Raw genomic sequence first — 12,805 nt, forward strand, 5'->3', positions numbered from 1 at the left:
TTGTAACACAAGTCCAAAATTAATTGAAATTTTACTTATGGTTGCTGCATAGATACATTACAAAAGATTTTCAGACAGTCCTAAATAATAAGTAATTCTTTGTTGCTGGTTGAATGTTGAATTTACTGAAAATACAGTAAATCAGGTCTTTATAAGTATTGTGTCGATGTTAGTGTATGTGTGTGTGTGAGCAGATTTGCCACTGGTTGTCGTCCAGCTGATGTTGAGGTTGGTCAGTACTTGTGGAGACCAAAGCCATCAAGGTGACTTTGTAAACAGTCCTCTCATCCCCCTTCAGTGTAAGAGGCACACATGTCTGCACCACCTCATAGGGCTGAAACACACACATGAATACGCATTCAACAAATCAGTGAGTGCAATGTGTTAAGAGATAAATACATAAAGAGAAGTTCAAACATCTTCATACAGGATTTAGAAAGTTAATGGTGGTTAGATTGGCCATATTCACACTATTTACAGCACTGGATTTACATAGGTTATTAAGTCATCACAACCCAACTGAGACCACTTTGAGTTATCACAGAATTCATGCAAAAATTTCTGTATTTTCACGGATCATGTCATCCTCACCTTGTATTCCCTCTGAGGTGTCCATGTGACACTGATTGTACATTTGTGGCCTGCCTCCACAACACCCTTAGTGGGCTCCACGCTGAAGCCCTGCTGCTGAAGGGACGCCACACTATCCCAGTGAAACTCACCACTCTGGGGGAAATATAGAAACAGTGACCAAACAGACACATCAATGCTGTACAGGGGAATCAGGACTGCACAGGAAGACTTGATAAAATTAGATTTAATTGCATTGTAAAGTTTGTATGATTTGTGCCCCTCTTACAATTAATTTCAGTGTACTTGATGAGACATGCAGAAGCTCTTAGTTTAATATCTGCGTAAACCTATTGCCCCTGGTGTCCCTGCTGACATCACAGTACATGTACCTTCTTACTGGGCTGCTTGGAGCAAATGCAGCCCACATGCAGCTCCCTCACAGCAGGGGTAAGGCAACCCCTGCTGTAGCTAGCCCGCAGGATCACTAGCACAGGGATGCTGGGCTTCTCCATCACCTCTGACTCTCCTAGACAGAGAGAAGATCGCATGAGCAACTCTTTAAAGTTTTATCCTTGTTGAAACAGAACTTCTCTTTAAAGCAAACTTGGGCAACGGGTCATTTGTATCCCAGCTAACCATTTCACAGAAAGAATGTACTTAAGAGAATGCAGAGAATGTGGAGTGATTTAAAAATATACAATTACAATTTTAGCAGTGCAAATGGAATGGGGAATGGCAGCATATAACCGTCAATCTGCTGGACGGTCAGTTTACTGCTTTGGTCTAGAATTAAGTATGTCAAAAACTCCTGGGTGGAATTTGACTATTTGACTATTTCAGCATGACTGAAGTGATGCTTTGATGCTTTTCAGATGGAGCATTTTGAAAGTTTGGTACAGACTTTCCAGATCATAGTACTTTTACCTACTTTACCTAATTATATAGATTCTTTCAATCATTGTATTTAAAATTTAAAACAGAATTTTTAGCTCTCAAATAATTCTGCAAACTTTCCTACAACCTTCCTACGTTTGTTGAACAAATTCAGGCCTTGTGAACAGAACTTTTCAGCTGCATGCAGACATGCTGTCACACAGGTCCTTGCAACAATGTTCATAAGTTGGGATGGGAATCACAGGGTACTTCACAATATGATATGATATGATATGATATATAAGATATATAGCCCACAATAACAACATCATGATGCAGCAATCCTGTGGTTATCGATATACTGCTAGAAAATCCTACAATGATACATCACAAAATCTGTCTAATTTCCATAATACCAGCTGTAAAGGGAGAAGAGAGAGACATGGGGACTTTTTTTACCTGTTAGTTGAGTTTGACTGGTTATTAGTGAAGGGAGGAGGGATTCAATCGGCACTGTCAGCATGTCTCCTCCATGTAGATACATGTTATGTGAGGAGGCAGCACCCTTCAGATCCATCGCACACACTTTTCTCTGAGCGACAGACATGACACAGTGTTAAGTTTTGTTGTGGGGTTGTTTTTTTTTTCTTTTAAATCAGTAAGTGCGTTTGAACAACAGGATTCTATCCGTAGGACAGCACTCTTCACCTGGAGCATGTAATAACTTTCACAGCCAGTGACAGAGTCGAGTGAGTTTGAGTTGAGAAATGATATTTGATTTATACTTAAAGTATGTGCGTGTGTGTGTTGTTGAACTGACCTTATTCATGAGTTCTATGGTGAGTTTGCCAGAATAGTTGACAGATGGGTGGTCAGGCTGAAAGGTGACAGTGATCTCCTGGCTGTGTCCTGGGGCAATGCTGCCCTCTACTGGCACCACACTGAACACACTCAGCCCACTGTAGTTTTGTGTTCCTGTACAGGATACAATGTACTGTGGTACTTGGTGTGTATCACGGATTTATCAAATCACAGTATCTGCTTATCTACAGCTTATTTTTTCATGTGATATGGGTAAAATTAGAAAACTCAATTAGGTCAATTCAATGTACTTGAAAGAATAAAACATGGCATAGCACCATTTATTATTAATAATTAGTAATAATATGTTAAAGGCAAGATAATAACTATATTCACAAAAGACACAACCTGTACAAAATGAAATTCTTGATGTAAACCAGGCCAAAATGTAGGTAAACAAATCCAGGTCTACATAAGTTAATGCATGGACTCAGTGTTGAATGAACATGATCTGTGTCCTTTTTCTGTGAGGAACAGTCAATGTAATTGAGGTGCCCAGGTTAATTGGTGTAAATGACATCTTACCCACAGTGGGCTGCGGCTGACAGTCTGTATAGATGCCCAGCAAAGAGGGCACCCTGTCAGCTCCAGCCTGAGGCCAGAACGGAGAGAGACCGGCCAGCAGCACCCTGAAACCCACTGCCACTGTCGAGCTGTTCTGCAGCTATAGACAAAACAGGCCTTAATGCCATTTTACAACATTACCACCTTCCAAAAAGTATAACTAAATTACTCCATATTGACAGTCAGCACAACGGGTTCTTCAAAATCAGCGAGATGTAATCTTGATCTGGGAATTCTCCTCATTGTTTTTCAGTCATGCTAACACACACTCTTAACTGACCGTTAAGACTTCTGAGGTGCTCTCCTTCTCCAACACATAGCCAAAGTCAAGGAGACCTCCAGGGTGGGATGAGGTGACGGCTGGGACAACACCCTTCCCACACAGGGTCACTTCCAGGGTCATTTGCTGGGTAAGGATGTGCAGAGTCTCACAATACTAGAGAAAAGGGGAGGTCAGCTATTCTCAATATTCATTATGTTGTGTCTCAAATACTCTAAATAATCTTTGATGTTGCTTCTCGTTAAAAACATGCATAAAGCAGTCATTCAGTGCTGGACCATTCTAAGTGGTAACAGTGGTACACACTGATTGATAAAGAGTTATTAAGCTCTAACAATAAGGCAGGGCTGCAAGATAAATGTTGCACTCTACACGCACCGTTTTCTCCTGCTTTGGACTGAAGGCCAGAACCACAGTGTGTTTTTCTCCAGGGCTTATGCATCTGAGAGCATTAATAAGATGGAAGGGACCGTGGATATCCAACACAGATGACCTCAACTTGCAAATGGTCAAAGAAAAGGGAACTAACCGTTTATGATGAAAAAAACAATGCCTGGAATAAAATGTGTAAACATGTAAAGCGTGTGGACAATTCTGACCTTTAACTAGAGTAACCTTATAGTTATATATATATTTCTCTTTCAGCTGATCCCTGGATGTCACTCCTCCCATTTATCCTGCCTGGACCGGCACAAGAGCACCACTAGTAGGCGCCTTGTGGCTGGAGCTCCTTGTCCGAGAACTAAACCCCGGTGTCCTGCACACTAAGCGCACAAACTCGCCACTATACTAAAGAGGCCTTAAAATCAGGTTTAAATAGGATAATACAACCATTTATTAGTCGATCGGCTCTGAAATTTGCAAAACAGGAATGCTGCATTGGCCGGGAATCGAACCCGGGCCTCCCGCGTGGCAGGCGAGAATTCTACCACTGAACCACCAATGCTGCGCTGTAAGTGCTCCCCCCAGCTCCGTATTGGGACCACTTCAGGTCCCATACTTTTCACAGTAAGGCCACTATGCACAAAGTAATGTGATGACCACGAACTGCAACGTCCCGGTTAAAAATACTGCTTCTCCACTGCTGCAGCACCAACAACTGAATTTCATTTCATTTGTATTGAGCAAAATACTTCCACTACACTTTTTGATATATGGGTGAACAAACTCTTTTATATTAAAGAGACTCCACAGACTTTAAACCACAGAAAATCCTTTCATCTTTTCAATAAAGCCATTTAAAAAGATTGACTTGACCTGAATTTACCACACTTGGAACTCCACTGCACTAATAAGCCTGTATTAAATTATTAATGGATTAAAGATGCCAAATGTATCTTTTATACAGTTTCACTGTATTTCCATGCATAACTTCAGACTTAAAGTTTGATTTAGCAAAAAAACGTATGATTATTTAAAATGTTGATGATGTCAAAATCTGATAACTAAAATATAGATTTTTGTAGGGTTTTGGAGATGAAGTTGAGAATATATTTCTGCAATTATTAATATTAATTCAATTTACTACTAAACTACACTAAACTACTAAAGTTGTCACTATCACACCTATATATATTTTTATAATATTTTTGTGATTTGTATTAAAGTGTATCAGCGTGACCCTAGATTTAAAACCCAAAATCTCAAAACCCCTAAGAATTGAAAATAAATGCGGAAAAGAAGCGTTAAAAAGGAACTGAGAAGTCCGCTACGTCCCCTGCCATAATCTGAGCCTTTTTTAAGTGCACAGTGCACTTGACATGCCCTGTCACTTTAAATCTGATCCTCAGCTGTTAAATCTGCATGTTTGTATCTTTATGTATTAGGGAAAGGATACATCTAAAGAGTCCTTTGAAATGTTCTGAACTGTGAACCTCTCAATCACCTTCTCCCCTAGAATAGAAACATAAAAATGCACAGAACGATGTTTAAGCTGAATGCACCAGAGAACATTTACAATATGTGAAAAACTCACCCACTGCCACCTGATTGAACTCTATCATACTGTTTCCATTGTTGGATATAATTACTAGAGCAGGCTGGACAGCAGCACAGTGCAGCTTCAAGTAGAGCGTATTGAAGGGACTGAGAAAACATTGCAAATGACATGTTATGAAACAACAATGACAACTGGTAACAAGTTAGTAGCATGCTAAACAAGACAGATTGATACAAAAATTTGTTTTGTGATTACATTTAACCACAAGTTATTAGTTTACATACTAATTATTATTAGTTATTAGTTTACATACTAATAACTTGTGGAGTTCAAGCAAAACAGGAAACAACATAATAAACAACATAATAAAAGCATAATGATAAGTCTATCTTAAAAACAAACAATTAAAATACAAAAGAGAATAAAAATGAAAGATCTCCTGGGATTCATTTTATCAATGAAGAGCCAATATTAATATTTACTGAATTTTCATGAAGCTGAACTTTGAATACTGAAAAAGAAGATGGGAGCTAGTGAACAACCATTTTGGATGCAGCCTTGATTGGTTTAATGATATAGGGAGAGAAGTAATATTAAACATTACAAGAGAAACTCAACTACTTGTCTGAAGCCTTAAACAAGACCAACCAAATTTCTTGCAGTGATGGGAAGTTCAGATCTTTTTATTAGCTCAGTTCTTTTAATCTCGTCCAGTAAAATGAACAAATTTTTCTTCAAGTCATTCCTTCATTTCCTTCATTGGAACCAGTGTGGCGCTGTAGCTGTCATTTGAGTAATGACTTAAAAAGCACGGCTTTCAAACACTGAAGTGCAACATGGTTTGCTTCACTTGGCACATAATACACAAGTTTGCTTTTGTTAAACTATAGAGCACCCTTTTGGACCACAGCCTACTGAAGTTGAAATGACTGATTAGGAGAGTTCGCCACCTATGGCTTATTCGAATCAGCCATTCCTACGCAGAGAATATGTGGCAGAAACAACCATTCGTGAATGAATCTGAGCCTGTGGCGTGCATTGGCAGACCAGGGAAAAAAGAATGAATCACTTACTGAGATACTTTTTACTCCCAAGTCATACAAAAGATCAGTTCAAAATGAACATCACCACTAATTTCTTGATCTTCCTCAGGACTGATGAGCCAGAAATCAGTTCCAAGAAATGAACTTCCACAAGACTGAAGTCCATGAATAAATCTGTGGTTTCTGCTCATTCATCTGCTGCAGTCAAGACCCAACCAGAAATATCATAAATCAGTTAGAGATGTCAAAGGATTGCCATGGGTTAAGTACTGAGTTGTGAGTTCCCACTTTTCTCCTCAGATGTTGTAGATATTATGTATGCTAATTATGTAGTTCTTCCATTTCCTGATTACACACACACACACACACCGTGATTTATTATGAATTATCAATGTTGCATAACTGGATTACAGACATTCAGAGACAAAGAAGCATTTCACTCACGGACACCTAATGTGCATGTCTTTGGACTATGGGAGGAGGCTAGAATAACCAGAGGGAATGTGCAAACTCCACACAAAAAGGCTCCAGGGTTTGAATCCCAAAACCTCTTGCTGTGAGCCAACAATTCGAGTCCCTTGACTGCCCTGCTGGCTTCTACTTAATTAGTGAATTGCAAATTTTTTGTTGAAAATTAGGAAAACAGCTAGCAACCTGTCCAGGGTGTACCCTGGAATGTTGGCTGGGATTTCCTCCAGCACCCCCCCGCAACCCGGAAACAAAAAAGCGGTATAAGATGGATGGATGGAAATTAGGAAAATACTAAATTAATGAAAAACCTGAGGCCCATGACAAAAATGGTGAGCGATTTAACACTTAATACTGTTCTCATATCTGTATCACACACAGGTTAGCTTAGCACAAAGAGCAGAAATGGGGAAATAAATAACGCCTGTTTGAAATTCACTCCTGGCAACTGTAAAACTCATTCATTTACAGGGTTATGTGCCAGACAATCTCTTGGTTAAGTTCAGTAACTTTACTGAGGTGATATATTTCTTGTGTCAACCACAACTACCTGAAATAAGTACATGGAGAAATGTATGAGGCCGACTCAGAGTTACCTCCATGTTGGCTGAGCTTGTCGGTCGTCTTCAGGGGGGTCTCCATCTGAAATAAAGCAGGGAATTGTGTACTCCTTATTGCACTGAGTGAAAGAGTAGAGCAGAGATGCCCGCGCTTCCTCATACTGCTCCGACCTAAAAGTGAAATACCACACACACACACTTAAATTAATCTACAAACATAATTTTGATGTAACACATTAAAATCGTTTTTGCCAAAGTTTCCTGCTTGTGTTGAGACACTGCAGTTTGTGTGATGTGGTCACTGCACAATAGAAGAAGGAATTGCAGATGAAATCACTCTGCCCTGCCAAGCTAACGTACAAGAAAAAACTTTGGTTGTTATTTATATTTCAGTGTTATTGGATTTCAGACTGCAGACCAGGTCAATAGTTGGGTCTAGCCACGTTTCTTCCACAGACAGGGAGGATGTGAAAAATGTTTTTCCAAGAATACATTTATTCTCTTTTTGCAGTTTTAATCTTTGAGTTTTAACTACAGTCGAGTGATGAATGTGTTTTTACTTCAATGTGTGGAATGAGACTAAAGCCTCCTACCCTGGCTGTATGCTGGCAGGCTGTGGTGATTCTTGTTTGTCTGTCGTTGGGTCATCTGATACCCTGTTGTTGCTTGGGTTCTGGCTGTTTCTTTTTCCTTTGCTGGGTTCTACTGGGATTTCCTTTTTAATCTTATGACAGATAAAAACATCACTTTTGGGTTCATACTTAGACAAATGTACAGCAAATACTGTATAATACTGTATAAATGTAGAGTGAGTAGAGTAGTCGTAGTTATACCTCATGTTTGGCTTGTTGATTGAGCTGAAACTCCTTTTCATGAAGCATCTTGGATTGGTGGAGGAGACGCAAAGCTTCCTCTTGGATCTCCTGCTCTGTCAGTCTGGGTCTGTGCATCACCTGAACCAGGCATCTCTAGGGAGAAGATGTCAACATGTCAGGAGATTCTTTTTGAACATAGGGTAAATATTACTGTGTATTCTGTTTTCAGAAAACTTTTGAATGGCATTTGGATTGTACAATTCTTCCACGAGGGTGATTTTTGAATTAAGCCTCTAAGCCTTCAAGTTTTAAATCAGTTTTGGGCAGTTTCCTGCTCTGGGGGTTCTCTAGCATGGACCAATTCAAGCAGCTTAAAATCCCCCTGGTTCACAGTTGTGGTTATTTACTGGAGTCCTCCCAGTGGGGATACAGCTGAGAAAAATGAACACAATAGATCTGTCTGTTCTATAAACAACGTGACACCGCTGTCAAACTGACTTCAATTCAAAAGCATCCCAATCCACAGCCACAAACTGCAAAGATGTTCTGATCAGCTGAATTTTGATATGATCCCACACCACCAAAATGTGACATTAACAGTAATACTGACTTTTATGCAAGCTCTGTACAGGAGTAAAAAAAAAAACAAAAAACAAACTTGTTCACTTCCATCAGGTGTCCACTAGAATGCACTGTAACACTGCAAAGTTTTCTAACGTGACTGGCTGTTTGTCTCACCGTAATTATTTGCGCCTTTGTTAAATTGAACTTGGGTAGCTCAGATTTTTCAAAGAGATTTTGCAATGTAAGCTCTGTAATTAAATTACAGTTTTGATTCAAACTGTCATTATAATTAAAAATGCATTTCCTTGTCCCAAGTGTGCTTTGCTTACATGGGAAAAAAAATCAAATTTTATATCAACACCCTCAACTCAAGCAATTTCAATTCAGACTAGAGTTACAAAAAACAGTCAGTTAGGCAGATGTTAAAGTACAAATTATAGTTTTGCAACTAATGTCAGGGAAATGTTTTGTGCAAGCGTAAAATGAGAAACATAACCTGGGGAGATTGAGCTCTGAAGGATTACTTAGATTGTGGGTGGTAAGGAGAGGGTGGAATTAATATTTCAACCAAAGATTCTCCAGGTTCATCTGTCAGTGCTAAAACATGATTCTTGATCAGCTTGTCATCGTTCATATTAAAAAAGCACAACATTTTATGTTACTCCTTTAAAAATAAATTACACTGAAAATAAAGATTGGTCAAAATTGATGGATCCTTTCTCATTACACAATTTCCAGTGTAAATGTGATAGTTAATTTTTGTTTTCCTCAGCTGACTGAGCTAAATAATGGTTACACTTTTTTGTTTAATAGCTGGTGGTATCTTATTGTGAGATAAATGATCAAAACAAATGCTGCCTTTTATACATTTGCTATTTCCAACCCAAAAGAATTCTGATGACTACAATTGTCAGAGATGTTTTTTAAATGAGGCCATCAAGTTTGTTTGTTCACTGGAGTCACAGAGGAAGTAACACTGCTGTTTCAACTCCTCCAGACTGAAAAGCTGTTAAAATTAATCTAACATGTAATAAAACATGTGCTCTACTCCACCTCTCCAGCGAGCAGGCGTCCTGCAGAGGGTGTGATACTGATGTCTGAATCCTTTGGTAGGGTGAAGGAGAACAGCCTGGGCGCAGGAGCCATGGCATCCTTGGTCACTGGGGTGACTGGTTGTTTGGACTGGTTTCGGTTGGTGTGATGGTAGTGCAGGTACAGTATAGCAGTGGAGTTGTCACCTATTGCTGTTGCTCCAAAGTGGATGAAAGAATGAGAGAGTTCCAGTGGAGGGCGGACACCCACTGCTCGACAAAACAGCAGGAAATCTCTGCCGCCACAAAATAACAAATCATTTTAGTGATTAATTTAGAATGTAATCAGATAAACTGAATTATATCAGTCATGTCAGACCTGATGACACCAATCAAAAAGATTTAATCATTCAATAAGTCAAGGTCCAATAAACAAAAGCCAATCCATTTCAGTTTCACACATTATAGGATTTTAAATCAACCTGTTAATTCCAGACTTGCAGCTGAGCTGAAAATTGAACTCTTTAGCCTTGTTGGCACTGAAAATCAGATCAATCTCCAGAGTCTCTTGAGGGAGCAGAGTACCAAAGCCATCATTAGGCTGGACCTCGATGAACTGCAGTGTGGGAGAGCACAGCACATATTAGAGTGGTTATCCTAAAGACTTTTCTGAAATCGAAGTCCAATTCTGACACTAATTGTGGGGATTTTTTCCTCAATATATATTCAGTAACTATCGCTCATATATTTATTTGGTTTATACTATTATAGTACACAGGATGATCTTAATAACTACATTTCTGATGTTTTTTAGTTAATATTGAAAACTGGATTTGTCAGTGACTGGTTTGTGCATATATCTTTTTCACATTTTACTATAATTAATATATAACAAATATTAGTTCAACTGTTGATAGCACCACAAATTAAAATCACAGTTAAGACATCAAAGTTAGAAAGTTCTTTTAGGCCATGAAGCACCTCTGGAACATCCACAAAGCCAAAATCCTGAGGCAGCAGGGACGAGTTGGTAAGACGAACGCTTTTCTTGACCAATTGGTATATGGAACAGTATCCAAAGTCCACCTCAGTGCAGTCAAACTGCAGGTCTGAGGAGGTCACCACTGCTTGGACAGTGAAATGAACAGGAGACACCTGAAAACACAAACACATTTTCATCATCATCATCAATAAGGAAAAACCCTTCAAGAAGAACATATCCCCAATATGCACTTCATGGATCCACTTTAGTGGTCGGCACTGAAATGGAAGCTCTTTCAATCTCAGAACTGAACCAACTTTTTACTAGATTTCTTGACAATAGAAAGTAAAATGTGCGGTATCTTATCTTGTAACACTACTTTAGGTAAATTTATAGTAACTAGTTGAAAACTTAATTATCTTGTGATTTCTCTGAAATCAAAATGTGGTCTCCTTGAGTCACACCAATGCTCTGCAAATGACCTTGTTTTCTGGGGTTTGCACTATTGCTTTACTGGCTGCTGTGTGTGTGTGTGTGTGTGTGTGTGTGTGTATGTGAGTGCAGAAGCAATTGGTTTATTGCCAGGAGCGCAGAGCCTGGGGCTGGGGGCAACAGCTTTGGTGCTCCATGGGAGCATCCTGGCCCTGTCTTTGGCTCCTGATCAGAGCTCTGCCCTGCAAGAGGGAAGAGGTGCTGGATGTTGTGCGGGTGGGGCGGTGGGTGCAAAATACAGCAAGAAGGGAGACCAGATTTAGATTTACTGAGAAGGAGTACTGATATCGATGCAACACGAATGTGTAAACAGCTGCTGTTGACAAGTTCAAGGAACTCAGCTGGTTAAAGCACTTTATTTTTAATTTCATGGGCTTCTGAACTGATTGTACCCTGAGAGTATATTTAGAATTGCACCTTTTAAGAGCAATGATACATTAGCCACAGTTTCCAAAATCTGAGAGACAACGTAAATGACCAACTTCAAACGTAACCTTTACCATCCATTTGTCCATGGCAGGTCATCACTCCCGTCATACCAAAATGCACCTTCACCAAAGAGCCATGTGCCTTTTACTAAAAATATTTTCTAAAGCAGTTGCTGATTATTTTTACTGGTGATTTAATCAGGAGTGTTTCCAGTTTTCAGTTACCAGGGTGCCCATGATGTAATAACTATTCTAGTCATTACATAAAGTCACATCTTCTATATGTGAATGTATCCTTGTAAGCCATGGATACATGGTGACACAAGATATTACTTCTTCATTCAATAGGCAAGAAGTCATGGAGTCATGAAATTTAATACAAATTCTTACCCAAATAGAACAATAAAAATTCATGTTATTCGTGATGCATAATGTCTATGTAAGAAAAAGATAAGAAAATCTGTATTTTAATTCCTGTCTACCCAGTTTGAGCTGGGTATGTGGAATAACCTTTTCGCTTGGCTTATTAATGCCCATGGAGTAACTGGGCCTTGGAGGTGGGTGATAATTTTAGCTTTTTACCAGAAAAATGGGTTACAACCTTCAGTAGCTCTGTATCTGTTTGGGACAAAGTAGGACATAAGCCTTGTATTGCAGGATAAGTATGTACTGTTTTCAGGACCGCTGGGATTTTTGCTGTAAAATACACAGAATGTTCACAGTGCATAGTATGATACAGACCTGGCCTGCTACTTGTACTGTCATTGGAACCTCCAATACTCCAGTATCGTTGTCAAAAAACTTCTTGGCATCTTTGGATAAGGAGTGTCTGTATGGGAGCCATAAAGAGGAGGGAGATGTTAGAAATATTATGCAGAATGGCAACCTCTCATCTGAAAATCAAGGAGAGTCGCACAGTGCACCAATTATAGGTTGAAAACAAAGATAATTGCAACAGTTTACAGATTGTTCATTCTTTTTTTGGTATAACAGATATCAACAGTCAAAAGAAACAAGCCCCTGTCAAGCTTCTCGAAAAAAGATGAAGATGCTGAAGACCCATTAGTTGACTTTAACCCACGACTGGAGGATTGGCTCGCCAGGGAAAGCAAGAGAGAGATGCAAAATGTGCCTCCACACTACTGTAGGTTGTAGCCATGGTGATGGGAGACGTAAGTATGATTCAAAGAGGCCCAGTAGTCATGCACAGGCTTATGTAAAACTGTCCCTCCGTATTCTCAAGTGTTAAGAGCTGCTCTTATAAAAACATCCATACACACGATGTATATGTGCTGTATGCATGTGTAGTTCATTGTCATGTAAACAGCGGTC

The 12,805-nt window shown here is 39.3% G+C and overlaps 1 protein-coding gene and 1 non-coding gene across 3 annotated transcripts in view; both read right to left on the bottom strand.

The window, feature by feature from the left end:
* The window catches only part of cfap74 (cilia and flagella associated protein 74), a 41,535-nt gene continuing 28,730 nt past the window's right edge, over positions 1 to 12,805 (bottom strand). For both annotated transcript variants that reach the window (XM_029506840.1, XM_029506839.1), the window contains exons 24-40: positions 12,215 to 12,302; positions 10,553 to 10,726; positions 10,054 to 10,187; positions 9,594 to 9,867; positions 7,995 to 8,129; positions 7,755 to 7,885; positions 7,198 to 7,332; positions 5,127 to 5,236; positions 4,989 to 5,044; positions 3,530 to 3,649; positions 3,152 to 3,307; positions 2,833 to 2,971; positions 2,267 to 2,421; positions 1,906 to 2,038; positions 963 to 1,099; positions 592 to 726; positions 1 to 334 (exon numbers count right to left, since the gene is read on the bottom strand). In XM_029506840.1, the coding sequence (XP_029362700.1) occupies positions 170 to 334; positions 592 to 726; positions 963 to 1,099; positions 1,906 to 2,038; positions 2,267 to 2,421; positions 2,833 to 2,971; positions 3,152 to 3,307; positions 3,530 to 3,649; positions 4,989 to 5,044; positions 5,127 to 5,236; positions 7,198 to 7,332; positions 7,755 to 7,885; positions 7,995 to 8,129; positions 9,594 to 9,867; positions 10,054 to 10,187; positions 10,553 to 10,726; positions 12,215 to 12,302 (2,377 nt within the window). In that variant the 3' untranslated portion in view covers positions 1 to 169. The remainder of the gene's footprint in view (positions 335 to 591; positions 727 to 962; positions 1,100 to 1,905; positions 2,039 to 2,266; positions 2,422 to 2,832; positions 2,972 to 3,151; positions 3,308 to 3,529; positions 3,650 to 4,988; positions 5,045 to 5,126; positions 5,237 to 7,197; positions 7,333 to 7,754; positions 7,886 to 7,994; positions 8,130 to 9,593; positions 9,868 to 10,053; positions 10,188 to 10,552; positions 10,727 to 12,214; positions 12,303 to 12,805) is intronic.
* On the bottom strand, positions 4,027 to 4,097 carry trnag-gcc (transfer RNA glycine (anticodon GCC)). The gene has a single exon. It is a non-coding gene; the product is annotated as a tRNA-Gly (tRNA).

This window comes from Echeneis naucrates, chromosome 7, assembly GCF_900963305.1.
Source record: "Echeneis naucrates chromosome 7, fEcheNa1.1, whole genome shotgun sequence".
In the NCBI taxonomy this organism is placed as follows: domain Eukaryota; kingdom Metazoa; phylum Chordata; class Actinopteri; order Carangiformes; family Echeneidae; genus Echeneis; species Echeneis naucrates.